General features: G+C 37.2%; 1 protein-coding gene across 18 annotated transcripts in view; it reads left to right on the forward strand.

The window, feature by feature from the left end:
• The window catches only part of HNRNPC (heterogeneous nuclear ribonucleoprotein C), a 41,702-nt gene extending 19,887 nt beyond the window's left edge, over positions 1 to 21,815 (forward strand). For 8 of the 18 annotated variants that reach the window (XM_036356527.1, XM_036356509.1, XM_036356518.1 and 5 more), the window contains 7 exons: positions 10,716 to 10,989; positions 15,183 to 15,297; positions 15,888 to 15,935; positions 19,772 to 19,959; positions 20,465 to 20,578; positions 20,794 to 20,975; positions 21,075 to 21,815. In XM_036356527.1, coding sequence (XP_036212420.1) covers positions 10,749 to 10,989; positions 15,183 to 15,297; positions 15,888 to 15,935; positions 19,772 to 19,959; positions 20,465 to 20,578; positions 20,794 to 20,975; positions 21,075 to 21,158 — 972 coding nt within the window. In that variant the 5' untranslated portion in view covers positions 10,716 to 10,748 and the 3' untranslated portion in view covers positions 21,159 to 21,815. Of the gene's footprint in view, positions 1 to 8,746; positions 8,906 to 9,583; positions 9,608 to 10,715; positions 10,990 to 15,182; positions 15,298 to 15,887; positions 15,936 to 19,771; positions 19,960 to 20,464; positions 20,579 to 20,793; positions 20,976 to 21,074 lie in introns of those variants that run through there. The other 10 variants (XM_036356563.1, XM_036356585.1, XM_036356594.1 and 7 more) reach the window with 10 other exon arrangements.
• Positions 21,816 to 22,080: the final 265 nt, after the last annotated feature.

Raw genomic sequence — 22,080 nt, forward strand, 5'->3', positions numbered from 1 at the left:
ATTAATTCGTTGCCTCCTATATTAACCCCGTCTGGGGATCAAACCTTTGACTTAGGTATGTGCCCTGACTGGGAATTGAACCTACAACCTTTTCGGTGTATGGGACAATGCTCCAACCAACTGAGCCACAGTGGCCAGGGCTTTCTTGAGGTTTTGACAATTGCATATGTAATTTTTTACATTTAAATTTTGATCCATCTGTAATTAATTTTGGTATATAGGGTGAGATTGGTCCCCATTTATTTTAGATGGCTACATGGCACCATTTACTGAATTACTCATTTTCTTCCCCTGTTAATATCTTGTGTATTTTTAGTCTTGATTCTTAGAATTAACAGCATAATTTGTCTAAAAGTGGCAAACTTTTTTTCTTGGCCTGAAAATGCCCTGTAAATATTACCATGTGCTATTTTCTCATGCTAGTGGTCTTTCCATGATAGTCTACCTTGAGATCATGTCTGGTTTTTATTTTTGTTTATTTTTGGGGAATTATGTCTATGCTTTGATGACTAATGAGCTTTGGGAATGGAAAGAATTTAAAGCACTATGTTCTTTTTGTAGACACATAGGGAGTTCATTTTTCCCCTCTGAAGGAGCCAGAAAAAAATAGTTGATGAATTTTTAATGTTTCCTACATCCTTTGTGATATCATACTATGTTAGTACAGTTTTGGTAATATTATTATACTTAAAACGCTTTTATTCTTGAAATATTAATGTTTATTGCATGTAATATGTAAGATTTTTCTTGAGTAATTGGTGTTTATTGCATGTAAGTAACATTTAAGATCACTTTTCTTGAAATATTATGGTTTATTGACTGTTATATTATTATATTTAAAATTGTTTTTCTTGAAATGAAAAACTGAGAAAAATAAAAGAAATAGTTGATGAATGCAATAAAGATACAAGGGAGCGAGGAAAGGTAGGCCAGGTAGATTGAGTAATACGAAAGTAGTGTGGGGAAGGGCATTATAAGGGATTGAAGTGGGCAAAATAGGAACTCTTAAGTGTGTTAAAGGAAAACAACTGAGACCGATGATGATGCTCTCTTAGGCACAGAAATTATAATACTCAGAAGTTACTGAAAAACTTGACAAGAAATTGTATGACACTATAAAATAGAAAATCCTTAGACTCACGATTTAGTCATCTTTTTAAAAAAATTGCCAACTCATTGCTGCCATCTAGTGACACTTTATCTTTAAAATTCTTCAAAGAAAGGTAGGAAAGAGCATATTAGGCATGACAGTTGCATCTACTTTTAATTAAATGTAGAGTCTAGGTTTAGGGGATAGTAATATAGAAAATTATAAGGTGGGGTTCTGAATGTCCTACTCTGAGGTAAGTTAATATTTTTTTTGTTCTCTAGTTAGTATGACGACATCTAATAAGTTATACTTGGTGCCATATTTCATTTCTTTTTTGTACCAACATATTATGTGATATAAGTAAGTATAGTGTGATTAATCTATGTGAATAGAATGCACAGGTAGAGAACTGGTTGAAATGCCCATTAGAAACATCTTGTGGCTTGTTTACTTATCCCCTCTACCCCCTGTGTTTTGCAGTACATATTCCCAGATATGATACTGAACACAGTCTGACTGGCACTGTTTTGTTAGGTATCATCCGTTCCATCCTTTCCACTAAAGATGGAGTTCTAGTGGCCATTACATAAAGGCAAGGGAGCTGAAGTCTTGATTCCAATTAGAAATTGATTTGGCTCAGCTCCCAGCAAATTCCAGAACCTTTATAACCTGTATTTCTGGTCCATTTGAACCATGTGTTTCCTTATAATTGTCAGATAACTCAATCTGTTTTTTTTTTTTTACCTTCCTATGTACCTATTCTTTGCAGAATTTTCTTGACATTTAATGTGAACTTAAAGAGAAAAGGGCTATGTCCTGGCCAGTGTTGCTCAGTGGTTGAGCGTCGACCTATATGAACCAGGAGATCACAGTTGATTCTCGGTCAGGGCACATGCCCAGGTTGCAGGCTCGGTCCCCAGTGTGGGGTGTGCAGTAGGCAGCCAATTAACGATTCTCTCTCATCGATGTTTCTATCTCTCTTTCTCCCTCTCCATTCCTCTCTGAAATCAATAGAAACTAAAAAAAAGGGGGCGTGGTCTCTAATTCAGTTCCCAGTCAAGGGCATGTACCTGGGTTGTGGGTTCTCTCTCCATTTCAGGTTTGTGTGGGAGGCAATCAGTTGATGTGTCTTCTCCCCCCACCCCCCCACCCCCTCCCTTCCTCTTCTCCCCCCCCCCCCTTCCTTTCCACTCTCTGAAAAAAAAAAAACAATGGGAAAAATATTCTCCGGTGAGGATTAACAGAAAAGGGGAGGGGGAGGCAAGAAATGGGCTACTTGTTATAAACATTTCCTTAATTTTTAGCTACATTGACAATCCAAGATAGGATTGCCTCTGTTAAGAGGAGACTCAGGATAGCTCAAACTTTAGAATGAATAGTGGAAATAAAATTGACAGTTTTCTTGCATCTCAACCAGATGGAGATTTTAATTTTCTTGTTTTTAGGATATGCCTGGGATGGTAGAAGTAGGAATCAATACATTTCTATATCCACTAATCTTGTCCTTTGCACTGCCACTAGTTCCCCCACCCCCATTTTCATTGATTTCAGAGAGGAAGGGAGAGAGATGGAAACATCAATGATGAGAGAGAATCATTGAATCATTGATTGGTTGCCTCCTGCACTCTCCACAGTGGGGATTGAGTCCACGACCCAGGCATATGCCCTGACTGAGAATTGAACCGTGACCTGGTTCATCAGCCGATGGTCAACCTCAACCACTGAGGGCACCGGCTGGGCAGTCTTTTTCTTTCTATTATGTGTACTCTTGTGGAATTCTCTTTATCTGGAAATCACATCCACTTAATCTCTACAAGTGAATTAAACAGGATGCAGAATAACAAGGGAACATAATCATTTCAGAAAACATTTTCCATATGAGTTTTACTCAAACCAATTTTAAGAAGGAAACATACTTTTTTTTAATTCTACATATTTTATTTACTTAGATCTTCTGTAGTAATCAATATTGAAGCTAAGAAACAATTAATTTGGCACTGGCTAAGTATGTCATTTGGTTAGAGCATCATCCTGATATGTCAAGGTTGTGTGTTTGATCCCTGGTCAGGGCACATAAAAGTATCAACCAAAGTGCATAAATAAGTGGAAAAATAAATTGATGTTCCCCTCTCTAAAATCAATTAAATTAAAAAGAAGCAAACTCGTTGGCCAGTGTGGCTGAGTTGGTTAGGTGTTGTCCTATATACTGAAATGTTGCCAGTTTGATTCCCAGTCTGGGCACATGCCCAGGTTACAGTTTTAATGCCCTCTAGGGGGTATGTAGGAGGGAACTCACAGATGTTTATCTCTCTCCCTTTCTAAAAATCAATAAAAAATATATATTTTTAAATATATTTTACTGATTTTTTATAAAGAGGAAGGGAGAGGGATAGAGAGTTAGAAACATCTATGAGAAACATCAATCAGCTGCCTCCTGCACGCCTCCTATTGGGGATGTGCCTGCAACCAAGGTACATGCCCTTGACCGGAATCGAACCTGGGACCCTTCAGTCCACAGGCCGATGCTCTAGCCACTGAGCCAGACCAGGTAGGGCAATAAAAATATTTTTAAAAAAGAAACTGAATTTGTCTTAATGAATTTCACTTAAAAACAATTACTGAGAAAACTAATGATTCCTTTCAACATTGAGGATTTATGGAGTGTCTAGGATGTGCAATAAACTTGTAATATTCAAAAAGTGGGGGAAATTGGAATTTATAAGCTAGATCCATGAACTGGACATTAGTCTCTATCTAGATTCTGGATTGTTGATTATTAAAGTAACAGCCAATTCATGAAAATTAATGTAATTTCATTTAACAGCATTATTAGGCTATTAATACATATAGGTAAATTTGGTGTTCTCAAAACATTTGAATGGTTTTATAAAACAAGCAGAATACCTATAGAACATTTAAAAATAAGTCTTTCCTAAGCACATAATTTACAAATGCCTCCTGTTATGTATTGTACAACTACATACTCTTGTTTTTACTATAAGTGCTTTTATTAACCATAAATTTAAGACTGCTTTAGGGATTTGAAGTGTTGGGTTTCACGCTGAAAAATGTAATATTATCCACAGACCATCAATGAGTAAAAAAGTAATAAATTATGCTACTTTGGTGAAATTATGCCCCCAAAAATATCTTTTGCACTTAAAATAGTAGTTACATTCAGGGCATATCGTGTAGGAAACACAATAGTTCAATCATGTCTTGGACAGTTTAATGGAAATGCATCCTGAGTGTAGATTTATAGAACCAGCATATACCTGCGAGTTGTTCAGACATCTTGAGAGTAAAGATAGAGCTGTAGCAATTGGGCCGTGGCCATGTGCACTGCGTAAGGGAAGCATCCTGGAATGGGCCATGGCTCCTGTGGAGTATCCTGCTTTTGGACTTCAGCATTATATCATAATTTCCGTATTTAAAATGATTTGTCAATCTTCCAAAGACTGCAGTTGCTGATAATTAGAATTCTTAGTTGTTAAAAACCTATTTTAAAATACATGTAAAATGCAAATGCTACAGGTATATATAAACTAAAAAGCAAAAATTGACCTATTCTGTAACTTGATTTTACACTTGAAATAAAATCAATGAATTTGTCTTAATGAATTTCACTTAAAAATGACTGCTGAGAAAACTTTTAAAGGCTATAATGATTCCTTTCATTATTGAGGAATTATGGAGTGTTTAGGATATGCCAGAAAATTCTGATACTGAAAAAGTGGGAGAAATCTAACCATTTGGGTTAGATTTTCATGCTGTACAGAGCAATTCCTCCCATTTCCCCCCCTTTCCTAATACTTACCTTTAACAAGTTAGAGGACGAATTGACCTGTCCTATAAGGGTAGATTAGTCTAAAAAAAAAAATAGCTAATGAATTATTATAAAGCAAAAATCCTGGAAAAAACAGAACTTTGCCAGCAAGGTTTACACTTTGGAATGATCCTGTGATAGTCCAGACAGAAATGGCATATAACATATTTAAAGACAGGAAGTATGATCCAATGATTTTATATCCAACCAAATAGACTCAGAGTACAGGCTGGCTGGCAATAATATGTAAGAAGTGAGAGACTATTCTTATGACTTCTAAGTAATATTTTAGAGATAAGCTTGGAACATCATAATACCTATAAGGTGGAATTTTAAGAATAACTTCACAAAAGGACTACAGAATGGTCACACATGAGTCTAATCAAGCTTTTGGTCCCAGTTTTCCTATTTCAGGAAATACAGATATCAGAATGTATATAATCGTATTAAGAGAATGAAATTTCAGAAAAATTCAGACTGGAAACTGCAGGTCAAGTACCCTGTATTTGTCAACATAAAAATTTTAAGTTGATGGGGAACTTACCTAAAAAGAGCTCTAAAAGAAATCAAATTTGAGCTCTGGCCAGGATAGCTCAGTTGGTTGGAGAGTTTTGCTTCAATGATATGGATTTGATCTCCAGTCAGGGTACATAGAAGAATCAAGGAGTGAATGTATAAGTGGAGCAAAAATCGATGTCTTTCTAAAAAAAACACACACAAAACAACATCAAATGTGTTTTAAAGAGTAAGACCATACTAAGAATACACATTTAGGTCATAGAAATACTTAAAAAGGAAGTAATAACTAGAGCAGAAACTTTTTGGGGGGGAGAGATGGAAATGATGTACATGGGACTTTTGTGTTAGTTTTAAGATTTTGTAGAGGCTAAGCTGCTCTAGCACTATCAAACCTTTAAAAAAAGTTTTTGGGGGTTTTTTTTGTTTGTTTTTTTGCTTTCAGAGAGAAAGCGAGGGAGATATAAGCATTTATATGAGAGAAATCTATCTTTTGCTCCTGCACGCCCCCTACCCAGGGATTGACCCTGCAACCTGGGCATGTGCCCAGATTGGGAATGGAACCGGTGACCTCTTGGTTCATCAGTCGATGGTCAACCACTGAACAACACCAGCCAGGCCCATCAAATCTTGTTATTCACTATTGGAGCAGGCAAAAAACTCCCATTTCAGCTGCCTTTCTTAAAATTAGTTATTTCTAGTAATACTCGCTGGATATTTTGGGATTCTTTAATTCCTAGGTCTTGTAACTCCCAGTTGCTACTTCCCCAGTTAGTGATACCATGCATGTTGGCTTGCCCTTGCCAGCTTGTATTTTGCGAGTTTTGATTGGGGGGATACCATGACGCCAAGTTTTGTCTGTGGTTTTTTGGCTTTTTTACTATATGATTGCTTTTTTTTTTTTTAATTTTTTTTTTAATATATTTTATTGATTTTTCACAGAGAGGAAGGGAGAGAGATAGAGAGTTAGGAACATCGATGAGAGAGAAACATCAACCAGCTGCCTCCTGCACATCTCCCACTGGGGATGTGCCCGCAACCCAGGTACATGCCCCTGCCCGGAATCGAACCTGGGACCTTTCAGTCCGCAGGCCGACGCTCTATCCACTGAGCCAAACCGGTTTCGGCTATATGATTGCTTTTATGTAAGGATTCAGAACAATTCCAGAACTATTCTGTGTTGTTGCTGCTTTCTTCCAGGAATCCCAGTTCATTTCCAGTAGTGTCTGTGCATTTAGGATTGTGACCATTTTTCTCCCCTCAGCAGTCAGTGTGAAGTGTGACCTGAGATCATTTGGTTCTTTCTAAAACTTTAGAAAATCTGTTCCCTCTTCAGAAAATTTTCAGTAGCAGTACCACTAGAATTTTTGGTTCCCATTTCTCCCCTGAAGTAGCCCTGGTGCCTGGTACTTAGCAAATACAATTAAAAAGTAATTTGTAATAACTCCTGTTTAATTCTTTAAAAGGATGTGTTCCTAGGAGTGGGATTAATGGGTCTTTGTGGGTTTTCTGTCTTTTCTGTTACATCTTGATTAAATCCTTATAGTTAAGTATGGACATTGAAAGCTAATCAGGTGACCTTAACACAGCTTTGAAACTGAAATCATTGTATTATTTTTTCATTAACATTTTTATATCAAGGAAAATGGGAAATAAAATCCTGTCCTAAAATTCAGAGATGACAGTCACTGTTAGTACCTTTTTTATTTATATTCTTGGATGTCTTTCTACCAGTCTATTCAAATAGGATTCATTGAGAGAATTAAACCATAAGGCAGCCACTTGCCACAGGACACTAGTGTGTCACAAGAATTTTTAAAACATGTAATACCCGACTAGCCAGGGTTACTGACTTCTTTCTTCCTGAGGCTCCCAAGTAAAAAATACGGTAACAGCCAATACAACAGCCATCCATTCAGCCATACGACTGAATCAAAATTAAACAATTTTTTTTGTATTTTTTGATGTGCTGCAGAATTTTAGTAATTATGTGTGCCATGAGATGAAATATGTTGAAAAATCATTGCCCTAACTCATTTTCTATAAGTGATGCATTCTGTTCTATATGTAGCATCCTTGTAAAAATTGAGGAAATAGTCATTTAAATCCATTTCTGTTCTGTGGTTCAAAGGAGTATATGTAAAAGGAACATAAATCTAACGTCTTTTTGGTGTTTTCAGCTCATGTTCAGTATGCTGCTGGCATGCAGAACCATCCTTTTCTCTTTAGTAGATTTTTTGGTTTTGTTTTTGTTAAGCCTCCCCGAGGATTTTTTTACATTGGAGGAGGGCAGGTAGAGAGAGAGAAACATTGACGTGAGAGAGAGAGAATTGCCTCCCAACCGGACCAGGGAACAAATCTGCAAACTTGGTTATGTGCCCTTAACTGGGAATCTAACTCGCAACCCTTAGGTGCACAAGCTGAACACTGAGTGAGCCAAACTGGTCAGGGCTGGGTTTATGTTTATTCTTATTGTTGTTCTAAAGATTTCTGGCCTTCACACTTACATTTGAAAGGCTATGGGTGATTCTCAGTGGCTATTGTTAGGTAAATTTCCATTGTTTAGTCTAGAAAAAAAATGGTTAAGAACTACTGTTTAAATAAGAATATAATTTATAAACCAAAATAAAATAGATTGTGTCCTGAATTTCAGAAATGCTAGAAGGGAAAAGCAGTCGTTACATCCTTTTATATATATACTAAAGGCATGGTGCATGAAATTCGTGCATGGGGAGGGTCCCTCAGCCTAGCCTGCATCCTCTCCAGTCCGGGACCCCTTGGGGGATGTCCCACTGCTGGTTTAGGCCTGATTGGCAGTCGGACATCCCTCTCACAATCCTGGACTGCTGGCTCCTAATCGCTCACCTGCCTGCCTGGTCGCCCCTAATTGCCCCCTCTCCTGGCCTGGTTGCTCCGAACTGCCCTGCTGGCTTCGTCACCCCCAACAGTCCCCTCACCCCACCCCCACCCTCGCCAGCCTGGTTGTCCCTAACTGCCCCCTGCCCCTCACTGGCCTGGTTGCCTCTTACTGCCCCCCCCACCCCAACCCCCTGCTGGTCTGGTTGCCCCACATAACCTGTTGTTCACCCACACAGCCTGTTGTTAAGTCGATGGGTTGTCCCTTACTAAGCCCCCCTGCCGGCATGGTCATAGGCAGCCATCTTGTGAGGGTGTGAGGGTTAATTTGCATATTACCTCTTTATGATATAAGATGTATGTATGTATATGTTTATTGGTTTCAGAGAGGAAGGGAGTGGGAGAGAGAGAGAGAAACATCAATGATGAGAGAGAACCATTGATCGGCTGCCTTTTGCATGTCCACCCACTGGGAATCGAGCCTGCAACCCGGGCATATGCCCTTGACCAGAATTGAAACCAGGACCCTTCAGTCCGCAGACCAACGCTCTGTCCATTGAGTCAAACCGGCTAGGGCAGTTGTTACATCTTTAAAATCAGTACTGCTTGTGAAATGAGTAGGTATTTTATGGGTCAGAATTGTGGTGGTCCTTATAAATGTTATATATTACCTGTTTTATTAAATGTGTGTATTTAAGACATTTTAACATTTAAATCCATGAGAATTAATTTGTCATGTTTCTCTTGAGTATTGGAAAAATATCATTAGACACTGGTATCTTTAAATTAATCTTTACCGTGTTACTCTAAATCAGTGGTTCTCAACCTGTGGGTCGGGACCCTTTTGGGGCTCGAACAACCCTTTCACAGGGGTCGCCTAAGACCATCGGAAACCACATATATAATTACATATTGTTTTTGTGATTAATCACTATGCTTTAATTATGTTCAATTTGTAACAATGAAATTGGGGATCACCACCACATGAGGAACTGTATTAAAGGGTTGCGGCATTAGGAAGGTTGAGAACCACTGCTCTAAAGTGAAAGTGGGTCCATCATAACTGGTGGTTGGAATGGCAACTGGCAGCAAACAGATACAAAAGCTAAAAGAATGCCAAACATTAAGATTGAATCTAACATACATAAAGATAGTTTTGAAATAGTCTGAGGAAGCCTTAGTTCCTGTCGTGGTCTTTTGATTTCACCCAGTTTATCATCACCATCTAGTAGTATTAAATGTTCCGACTATATTTTGTAGGTTACCACATAAGGAAGTAAAAGAGCCATCGAATTCTATAAAAAGATATTATACTTAAGGTATCTGGCATATTGAAAGTCAATTGAGGTACCTATAAATGGGTATTTCCAGAGTGAATGAATTGTTTGTGTTTATTGCCTTTGTATAATGAGGTTAATTATACTTGAAGGGCAGGTTGTTAATTGTCCACATTAATCTAGCTAAAGAGTGGTTTATCGGCAGAATTTCGAGCGTCCTCCCAGCAAATCCCTATTTTCTTTTTTTTTAAAAAAAAGATTTTTTTATTGTTTTCAGAGAGGAAGGGTGAGGGGAGAGAGAAACATCAGTGATAAAAATCATTGATCGGCTGGCTCCTGTACAACCCCTACTGGGTATTGAGCCTGCAACCCGGGCATGTGCCCTTGACTGGAATTGAACCTGGGACCCTTTCCTCTGTAGGCTGATGCTCTATTCACTGAGCCAAATCAGCTATGGCCCTATTTTGTATTTTTAAAAATATATTTTTTATTGATTTCAGAGAGGAAGGGAGAGGGAGAGAAATAGAAACATCAGTGATGAGAATCATTGATCGGCTGACTCCTGCACAACCTCTACTGGGGATCAAGCGTATATCCTGGGCATGTGCCCTTGACTGGAGTCAAACCTGGGACCCTTTAGTCCGCAGGCTGACACTCCATCCACTTGAGCCATACTATCTAGGGCTCGAGGGCTTTTTTATATCTTTGGGAGAGTGAGTGACTCGTTTTAATAAAAGCAATGTGCAAGAATATGGTAGATGGCAAGCAATGGCTAGGTTAGCATGACTGAGAAGGTGAAAAATGAGTCGAAATTTGTAGTAGATAACTTAGGGGTTTCTAATTTGCATGAGAACTTTATAACAGGGGTCATTTGGAATTAAATGTTCAGGAAGATTGTGTTGCCAATTGTCTGTGGAGGGGAAAAAATAATCTGGAATACACTAGAGAAGGGGAAGTTGAATTTCTATAAAGATATATTCTTGGCCGCTTATCTCTGAAGAGTAATAGACTTGCTGTTTTGAGATCCGTGGAGGTTGGCTGGTACTCTAGGTAGTCACAGTGGTTTAAAATAAGAGTAGATGAAGTTTTATCAAGGAATACTTTGTTTTTAGCATCTTTTCACCTGAATGCATTTTTTTTTTCCTTCTAGTTTTGGCTTTGTGAGGAACCTTAATCAAAGACAATGGCCAGCAATGTTACCAACAAGACGGATCCTCGCTCCATGAATTCCCGTGTATTCATTGGGAATCTCAATACTCTTGTGGTGAAGAAATCTGATGTGGAGGCTATCTTCTCAAAGTATGGCAAAATTGTGGGTTGCTCTGTTCATAAGGGCTTTGCCTTCGTTCAATATGTTAATGAGAGAAATGCCCGGGCTGCGGTGGCAGGAGAAGATGGCAGAATGATTGCTGGCCAGGTTTTAGGTAAGATATGAGTTGAATTAATTTTTTCATTGATTATGTAATTCAGATATGAGAATTTTTCTGTGTTTTTTTGTTTTTTTTTCTTTATCATTTTAATAGTCTGAGATTTTCTGGGTTTGATAATTTACTTCATCGGCATAATAAAAATCTTAGGTTTATAGATATATTAGGCTAAATACAGACTTTTATTATGCCATTAGTAGTTGAGACTAGATAACCCTCACTTGGTAGTCTTGGGTAAGGTACAGGAGGTAGGAATGATATTTCATAAGGTAATAAATGGCTGTGGGTACTGCTCACAGTGGACTGGTGGAATACAATATAGCAGGGGTCCTCAAATTTTTTAAACAGGGAGCCAGTTCACTGTCCCTCAGACCGTTGGAGGGCCGGACTATAGTTTAAAAAAAACTATGAACAAATTCCTATGCACACTGCACATATCTTATTTTGAAGTAAAAAAACAAAACGGGAACAAAAATACAATATTTGTATTTGCATGTGGCCCGTGGACCGTAGTTTGAGGACCCCTGCAATATAGCTTAGTCACTAATGGGCTGCAGAATCAGATTACTTGGCTCTGCACTGGGGCTTTACACTGTGTTAGGCAGCTTACTTAGCTTGGCTGAGCCCTAAATTTTCTCATCTCTTCAAATGGAGATAATGGTATTTCGGTTTATTACTTATTCTTACCTGAGGTATTAGTATTTGAGGATGTCAAGAGGATTTAGATAAATTGATTAATTGAGATAATTCATGAAAGCGTAGAACTCCAGCATGTTAGCTAGAGACGCTTTAAATGTTAATTCTTCTGTACCTTTCACATTTAAAAATTTTATGACAATTTGTTGAAGCCTTTAGTATTTTCCTACACTCTGAACTGATTGCTTTCTTATCGTTAATTTTTTTCTACCCCTATGATCTGGAGCAGTGCTAGTTCAATAGAAATAGAATGTGAGCCATATATGTGACCTTTAAATTTGTAAATAACTGTATTAAAAGAAGTAACAAAAGGGTGACTTTAATTTTACTGGACTCATTATACCCAAAATATTGTCATTTTGATATGTAATTATTTAAAAATATGATTTGGGGTATTTTATATTCTCTTTTCATCCCAAGTCTTTGAAATCCATTGTGTATGCATACTTATAAAACATCTGAATTCAGACATAATACATTTCTTTTTAAAAATTTGAGTTGTATTGATTTTAGAGGGGAGAGAGAAATACTCGATTTTATTGTTTCATTTATTTATACATTCATTGGTTGCGTTATAGTGTATCACATCTGATGGCCTACCACCGTTGTCCATTTTTGGTGATATTAAGAAAATTTGTGGGTTCAAGTTTTAATCCTGACCTATCTGTGATAAAGTTCCCCATCGGTTTTTCACCTTATGGTGATGATATTTTTAGGTAATTTATTAGGGGTTCAAAAGAGTGGATTTTCTAATTCCTTCTGCACTTATTAACTGGAATTTTTCTAAACAACAACTTGCTAATATTTGATTTTTCTGAAATACTGTTCACATTGGAAAGGCCGAATAAATCTTTTCAAATTTTGGTGTAATTGATCCTCTAGCAACCTATAAATATAGCCATAGCTTTTGTTTACTATTATTTTGAATTCATACATTTAAATAGGTGTGTTTTTAGTCCATTGCAATTTTTTAAATTGATTTTTAGAGAGAGGAAGGGAGAGAAAAGAGAAAGAGAGAGAAACATTGCTTTGTTGGTTCTTGTATGTGCTTTGACCGAGAGTCGAATTCACAAACTTGGTTTATTGGGACGCACTCTGACCAACTGAGCTAGCTGGTTGGAGCCACAAATCATTCTTTAGAACTCCAAATAATTTCTTTTAGCCTAGTGGATCACCTTCAAGTTGGTCCCTATGTCATTGTGACCTTCCTAATGGAATAATGTATTGTTGCCTCATTTTCTGGCACCAGAAGACATTCCAGGTCATTTGGTGTATAGCTTGACATAAACTTGGAATTTGCCCTTTTGCCCAGGAGCCTTGGCTCCTTTTAATGAGAATTATTTAGAAACCACTGTCTGTATATCAGGAGTTAGTGTTTGAATTTTAATTGCTTCTGACTAGATTCAGTGGGTAGATTAGGAGAAACTTATGCTTTTTAAGAATAGAAAAAATACAATTTTATGTGTACTTTGTGCTACAGTTTTAAAATAATCATACTTGTATTTTTACTAAAATTAATATTATGAAATGCAATTTTATTAATATATAGTCTATTGACTATTGATTCAGTACTATAGTTTGGAATCACATGAAATCTATAAAGTTGTATAATCAACTTTGATAAAGTTTAGTTCTTTCGTTTCATTTTTTTTACATTTAAAAATTGCTTTTAAAAATATTTTTATTGATTTCGGGGAGGAAGGGAGAGAAATAGAAACATCTATCAATGATGCGAATCATTGATTGACTGCCTTTTGCATACCCCCTTCTGGGGATCAAGCCTGCAATCCAGGTATGCGCCCTTGCCCTTGACCAGAAAATCGAATCTGGGACCCCTATAGTCCACGTGCTGACACTCAATTCACTGAGCCAAAATGGCTAGGGCAAAATTGCTTTTTAAAAAATGTAATTCTATCTTGCCCTGGCCATTGTGGCTCAGTTGAGCATTATCCAATGAACCAAAAGGTCCCTCGTTGGATTTCAGGTCAGTGGACATTCCTGAGTTACGGGCTCAATCCCCAATAGGGGCCATGAAGGGGGCAGCCAATCCATGTTTCTTTGTCATCGATGTTTCTCTCTCATACATGTTTCTCTCATACATGTTTCTCGCTCCTATTCTCCCTTTCTCTCACTCTCAAAATCAATAGAATATGCACTTTTTAAAATTTAATCTTTAATGTTATAAATGTCTATAGTCAAAACTGTAAAAGGGCAAGGCTTTTATAAACATTAGATATGAAAAATTAGAAATGAATTTAGTGGACCAAAAACTGAAGATTATTCATGAATTGTCTATTTAGCAAAAAGACAATGTACTAAATGTCTGTTTTTTAATTGGTTATTTGATGACCTGAGTTTTAAAAGAGCTACAATGGCCTCTTGTTAATGAGGAGCACATGAACTCTTGGTTGGTAGGCAGTGGATGGACAGGGTAAGTAGTTGGCTGCTAGAATGGGTGTTTTATTTTTTTTATTTTTTATTTTATTTTTTTTAAAATATATTTTATTGATTTTTTACAGAGAGGAAGAGAGAGAGATAGAGAGTTAGAAACATCGATGGGAGAGAAACATCGATCAGCTGCCTCCTGCACATCTCCTACTGGGGATGTGCCCGCAACCCAGGTACATGCCCTTGACCGGAATCGAACCTGTGACCTTTCAGTCCGCAGGCCGAGGCTCTATCCACTGAGCCAAACCGGTTTCGGCTAGAATGGGTGTTTTAAATATTTACATTTTATATGGAAACTTGAGGCCCAGTGCATGAAATTTGTGCACGGGTAGGGTCCCTAGTGGCTGCCTGCAGGGCCTTCCTTCGCGCTGTGTTGCCCCCTGGTTGTTATTGCACGTTATAGCGAGCAATCGAACTCCCAGACAGGACACTGCATATTAGGTTTTTTTTCCCTTTGCTCCTTTATTTTTCTTTTCTTAGTGTATGTTTATGTATGTGCATGTAAAGGTTGTTAAGCACTTCTGCAGAGTACTTCTTAAGCATTTTTTTATGCAACTTTAGAGTTGGTTCTACTTGTAAGTAGAATAAACATTTGCATTTGGGGAAATTTAAGGGTACCATACTCCAAATATATTAATTCATGAACTGCCATAGTAAATCTCTGAGGTAATTTATTTCTAATATATTTGTTTAATTTAAAATGCACAGAATCATTTCTGGAAAGGCAACTATTAGTTACTGATACTTTTTCCTGTGATACTAACTAAGTGAAAAATGGGTGTTCTGAATGGTAAGCGTTTCATTGGAGTAGAAGCTGAGTGTGGAAGGTACCAAAGACAAACTTAATGTGTTATAAATAATGAAAACTTTTTTGATACAGAAGGAATGGAAGATTAAACGTTCCAGCCTTATAAAAATTCTTGAGTGTTTATATCACAAGGAAAGATGAGTTACAGTGTTAGATCTTTGTGGATTTATATGACTTACGGACATTTTTTAAAATCCCAACAGTGTTGTCACTAAAATTTTTGTGTTTTTTTTTTCAGATATTAATCTGGCTGCAGAGCCAAAAGTGAACCGAGGAAAAGCAGGTGTGAAACGATCTGCAGCGGAGATGTACGGGTCAGTACCAGAACACCCTTCTCCGTCCCCTCTACTCAGGTCCGGAACTTTATTATTTATAACTCCATTGTGTCCATCAGTGGGCATATTCTCTATCTGTCTTGCTGGATATGGGAGGGCTAACTGTAGTATGTTTTATTTGTGTCTAAGTAATGCTTTATTAATTTTTTGTTAACATACTTCCTTTTCACCCATTTCCCAGAAAATTACTAGAATTCCCTGAGATTTTGGCTATTAAAGAGTACTTTGGTATTTAGCATAAATTATAAAATTCTTCAAGAGGAGTTGAGCTTCTCAGGAGCTGAGGAGTAAGAAAGGGAAGATGGCCTAAGAATGTTTAGTTTACTATTGTAATTTTCAGTGTTCTTATTTTGGCTATTATGTAGTGTGTTGAAATTTTAGCAAAACTTTCACCTGAATTTGAATTTGTCCGCTACATGTTCAGTGGCCTAAGGTGCTTAGAATTTAGTGATGTTAATTGAATGATGATTGGGAGTTGTTCCATGCTAATCTGTTGATCTATTTGTTGTGGTTGGTTTGGCATGGGCTTTGGGGTTTTTTCCCCTATCTGCTGTTGTGACTTGACATCAATGGCTTCAAATTAATGCTCTTTGGTGTTTATTTTTCAGCTCCTCTTTTGATTTGGACTATGACTTTCAACGGGATTATTATGACAGGTATGTTAAAAAATGTTTTGTCTATCTTGATAAAAAGCACCTAGTGAGAATCATTTTGTTTTTTCTATTTTGTAGTAACGAACAACATAAACATTTTCAAACAAAGTCTCTTCTTTCTGCGAAAAAAAACAAAATGAAAAATGCTTTCCTGCAAATTGAGGTAGACTAGTAAGGTGACATTTCTATAGATTTCAAAGAATCAGCTTACATATCTTTAGGGCATATTGGGACATGTCCAATATTTTCTGGACTAAGGTTTTTCTTGAAACACGTCAGTTTTCTTTTTCTTTTAATTTGTATGCCAAATAAAAGGATTTACTGACTTACCTAATGATGAAATGATGCTTAAATAGCAGTTACATGTTTCTTCATTATTTCCCTATGGCATACTTGCCACTTGGGTTTGCATTGTATGGGGTTACAGTAAAATTTAAAAAATGATTTCTAACCTTAAATATTGTACAGTGAATTTTAAGCAAATCAACTAATACAAAATAGGCTATAATCAGTGTATATATAATGAATTAACAATTCAGATTGCTTTGGGAGTTAATGTTGGAGTGTTACGATTTATATTATAGATTAGGAATCATGGTGATATAGTTCTAATAGGTAAGGGGGTTGGCCGGCCATTGTTGCTCAGTGTTGAGCGTCAAACCATGAACCAGGAGGTCATTGTTCAATTCCCAGTCAGGGTACATGCCTGGGCTGCAGGCTGGATCCCCAGTGGAGGCTGCCAATCAATGATTATCTCTCACCATTGATGTTTCTCTTCCTCTCTCGTCCTCTCTCTGAAATCAATGAATGAATGAAAGATAAGGAGGTTGGAATAATGATTTCTTCTTGTGCTTTTAGAACAGCATTAGTATTGTTGGAGATTCATACGAAATAAAATTGAAAGATCGTATGGGTAGGGATAGGTTATGGGTGGCTTTTATTTTTAATTTTATTTTGTTCTATTTTTTCCATCACCTTTTATCTCCTCTACGCCCTCTTCTACATCCAGCTGATAATAGGAATTAATTATTGGGGGGTGGCATGATATGCAGAAAGTATTGGTATTATATTGGCATTCAGATAATAATCTTCATGAATTATTAACACGTTAAGCACCATGTCAGTCACCGGTGACTGACATTATACTTTCTGTTTGGACCTCGTCAGTCTCCGGCCACGAGCATATTGGTGAAATTGGATATCACACACTAAACCGAAAGGAAGACAAAACAGGCTTGGCGCTTAATGTGTTAAGGAAACATTAGATATATTTGGTTTGGTACTTTTTAAGTTATGCATTATATGGTAGTATTTGACCATACTCATACATGTACTTGATAAATAAGTGTAAGTTTTGCGTTTGTGTTTGAGAAATATGTAGACTATGGTAGCTAATTATTAAAAGGCCAAAGGAATAAGACTGGAAAAATTGTTTTAGATCGCCATCATAAAAATCCTTGAATGCTAATAAGGTTGTATGATTTGAGTCTCATTATTGCATCATCAAATGATTATTTCATTTGTCTTGAGAGATTTCTTCAGATTTTTATGTTTGAACACATTTTGAAAAATAATGATTTTTCTACTTCAAAAATATAAAAATGGCAGATCTTAGTTGGGAGAACAGATCTGGGAAAACTTGGTCAGTGATAGAGTTACTTGAAGGTCCTGAAATTTTGTGAATAACAGAATTTGTCTGAAGCAGTTATTTTTTATCCACTACCATCCCACACATAGGAATCTCTTGGCCACATTTAAAAAAATACTCATGCCCAACTACATCTGTAGTGATTTTTATACAGCTGGTTTAGGTAGACTCTTTATTGGTGTGTTTTAAAGCTCCCAAAGAATTCTAATGTCCAGGGAAGGTTGAGAATCATTGATAACCTAGAACAAGGAAGTAATTTTGTTTCTGTGACTTTTACCCTATTTCTCTGTCATGACACCTTTTAGAAAAAATTTTAATACACATTTTATGGATATAATTTCTGGGGTATTATGAACTCTTACTAGGTAAGAAACTTTTCTAAATTGTATGTATAAAATTCAGACAGTGTAACCCTACCTTTATGAGAATAGTCTTCTGATGTTCTACTTTAGTTGTCTTGGTAAGGCAGCAGAACTTTGAATGTCCCTATCATCTCAACCTGTAAATACAGGGTGTCCCCCCAAAACGTATATACACTTTGAATTATTCCAGTGGGTTAAATCGCTAAAGAAAGAAGCATCAATCAATGTATCAGCTGTTAAAGTGTGTGCATATTTTTTGGGGGGACAATCTGGCATGTTTGGAAAAATTGTTTTAAGTGAGGAATTTCACAAAACTTAATAAAAAGAGACACAGACAGCAAGGAATGGTGAAGAAATGTAAATGTTTGCAGAAATATCTGTTTAGTCCAAAAAATTGTTAGCAACACACTCTTGGCTTCTTTGTTTTTAAAGAGGCAAAATAATACCTTTAGTTACTCTTTACTAATGTATTGCTTGATGATATGATGTGACAGTTAAAAGTAATGTCTTCCCCTTTCCATTCTAAGTAAGTAATAGCTACTAAAGAGCTGGTCAAGTATAGTACTAAGTTCTGTGATGGGAAAATGAACAGGCTTAGTGAAGAATGGAAAAAACTACTCAGAAAAATGGTGTTAGCTTTCACTCAGAAGTTCTGAATATACTTTATTTGTAAGGTTAAAATATTTATTATTATCCTCTATGCAGATATCTTAGCAACAGCCCCATGGGTAGAAAAGAGGAACTGGAGTCAGGGAAAGGTGCAGGTAGTTACCATTGTAATTGTTGAAATTGGAGGTCTTGGTGAGATTTATTGGGTTAAAGTTATACAAGTAGATGCTTTGTGGAAGAGAAGAATCGAGTATAGTTGAGATTCCCTCTTTTATGACTAGGATTACATGATTAAAGGTTACATGAAGGGAGGTCAGGCAATTTTGTTGATCTCTTACTCTACAGATCTTTTCAAGCAAGACCTATTGATCAGAGGTAAAGAAAAAGTTTGTACAGTGGTGGGAGAGATTTCATTGAATTGCAAGATGGGTGAAAGAAGCTATCCATATATTCCTTAAGCTAATACTTGAGCCCTTATTTTGTTCTAGGCTCACAAAGTTTTAGATTTTGGATTAACTCAATTTTATTGGGGTTAGAAGAGCTATCATCTTTATTATTATTATTATTATTATTATTGATTTCAGAGAGGAAAGAACAGAGAGAGAGAGAAACATCAATGGAAAGAGAAAGTCATTGATCCGATGCCTCCTGCTCGCCCTTTACTGGGAATCGAGCTCGCAACCCTTGACCATAATCAAACCTGGGACCCTTCAGTCCACAGGCTGGCGCTCTATCCACTAAGCCAAACCAGCTAGGGCAAAAGCTATCATCTTGCCTCCCTCCCGTTTCTTTACCTTTTTTAAAATATTCCTGAGCGGTGCTATACCTGCTTGGAAAGGCATGTGATTAAGAGAGCAAGAGGATTCTTGGCTACTTGGGAAAGCTAAGAGATGCCCTCTTTATGTGTCACCTAAGGTGACATTTTAGATAAGAAGAAAGTTTGCATTTGCTCAGATCCCCTGTCGGTTGTATCTTTCTTGTGTGGACCTGATTATGTTATAGTTACTAGGACGATTTTAAATATATATCATTGATCAGCTTCCTCCTGATCAAAGAAAGGGACTGAGCCCACAACCTGGGCATGTGCCCTGAACCAGGAATCAAACTATGACCTCTGATTCATAGGTTAACGCTCAAACACTGAGCTACAATGGCTGGGATAATGTATTGTTTTATAAGTTGCAGTTGTTTGATCTTGCTGACTTAATTTAGTTGTGAAGGAATTCTGTCTTCTTCTTATCCAATAGGATGTACAGTTACCCAGCACGTGTTCCTCCTCCTCCTCCTATTGCTCGGGCTGTAGTGCCCTCAAAACGCCAGCGTGTATCAGGAAACACATCACGAAGGGGCAAAAGTGGCTTCAATTCTAAGAGTGGACAACGAGGATCTTCTTCCAAGTCTGCAAAGTGTATGTATTATTGCAGCTTTGTGGTATTTATTCTGTGTTGAAATAGTGAAATTAATGCTGCTAATAATTGCAGTTTTTGTACAAAGCCTTTGCATAATAAAAGTAATAAAAGAGGAGAATATAATGATTAAGGGACCAGTTCTAGATTGCCTTCTATCCTTAAGACCCTGGTAATTTGAATACTTCAGGGAGTTGAGGCACCTGTTAAATTTGTGTAATATATGTCAATAAAACTGTACAGAGAAAGTGCTTTAAAAAGGAATTGAAGTCTTAGCAGGTCCACAAAAGTCAGAATGCTACTGGTAATGGAGTAAGCACATAAAGGAGTTTTCCTTTACCAGCTACAAGATTGAAGGTCCCCATTACTGAGACAATCTGATACTAATGCCATTTCTCCCTAGGGATTTCCTGTTGGCTACTAGTGTATAGTGTAGTAGGAATGTTTTTGATAACTTGTAGCTTCTGGTATTTTGATTCTCATCTAAGGTTTTATTTATTTTAAAAGTGAAAGGAGATGACCTTCAGGCCATTAAGAAGGAATTGACCCAGATAAAACAAAAAGTGGATTATCTACTGGAAAGCCTGGAAAAAATTGAAAAGGAACAGAGCAAACAAGCAGGTAAATGGTACTGCTGCTTTTTGGGGGATATAGATTTGGGTTAGTTACCTAAGGTAATTGAAAATATACGTTGAATAGTGGGTGTAAAGCAATTGAATGTGAAACTTGGGGAGTTTGAATTGGGGAGGGCATTTATGTGGGGGGAATTAGGCTGCAGTTCTGTATTGATGAGTGGGAATTGTTTACACCCTATGGACATTAATATCCCTGGACAGACTTGTCCTTCTCATCCCCAGTAGAGATGAAGAATGATAAGACAGAAGAGGAGCAGACCACCAGCTCCCTGAAGAAAGATGAGACTAATGTGAAGATGGAGTCCGAGGGGGGTGCTGAGGATTCTGCTGAGGAGGGGGACCTACTGGATGATGATGATAATGAAGATCGGGGGGATGACCAGGTGAAAACCACGGGAAAGGAAAGAAAAAGGTGGTGGAGGGGGGATCAGGGACACATGGAGTGCCTCTAACTCCATCCTATTTGTGTCTGTTTCTCACAGCTGGAGTTGATCAAGGATGATGAAAAAGAGGCTGAGGAAGGAGAGGATGACAGAGACAGCGCCAATGGCGAGGATGACTCTTAAGCACATAGTGGGGTTTAGAAATGTTGTCCCATTATTTCTTTATCTAGGCGCTTGTCTGAGATCAAAATTTTCACCAGATCCTCTCCCTAGTACCTTCAGCACATGCTCACTGTTCTCCCCATCTCGTCCCTCCCATGTTCATTAATTCATATTGCCCTGCGCCTAGTCCCATTTTCACTTCCCTTTGATGCTCCTAGTAGTTATGTTAAGTCTTAACCCTGTAATTTTTGCTTTTAATTTTGATACCTCTTTATGACTTAACAATAAAAGGATGTATGGTTTTTATCAACTGTCTCCAAAATAATCTCTTGTTATGCAGGGAGCACAGTTCTTTTCATTCATATATGAGTTCAGTAGTTGCTTCCCTAACTGCAAAGGCAATCGCATTAGTTGAGTAGCACCTGAGAGCAGCTTTGAGTTAGAGGTATGTGTTTTATACCCCATATAAGAGTGCTATGTGGGGCTGTTCAACACAAATGTAACAATGTATTTTTGTGAATGAGAGTTGGCATGTCAAATGCATCCTCTAGGTAAATAATTAGTGTAATAGTTTTAAGATTTGTTTTCTAAAGTTGATACTGTGGGTTATTTTTGTGAACAGCCTGATGTTTGGGACCTTTTTTTCTCAAAATAAACACGTCCTTATTAAACCAGGAATTTGGAGGAAAAAAACCTGGTTTTTTTATTTTTGTACTTTATATTTATTTCAAATACTTCGTTTCACAGCGGTTTCTACAAAACCTCTAGAATGTACCACATATATTTTTATTTGAATTGTAATCATTGTGCATAACAACACACACTACTCAAATTATATTTCATTGGGGTGAGTGTTAACATTAAGGAGAAAAGTAACTTTGATGTGGAATGGAGGGTTTTCAAAATTGCTTTTATACCCTAATGGAAAAAAAATTGGGAAATA

Source organism: Myotis myotis, unplaced genomic scaffold (genome assembly GCF_014108235.1).
Source record: "Myotis myotis isolate mMyoMyo1 unplaced genomic scaffold, mMyoMyo1.p scaffold_m19_p_1, whole genome shotgun sequence".
NCBI lineage: Eukaryota > Metazoa > Chordata > Mammalia > Chiroptera > Vespertilionidae > Myotis > Myotis myotis.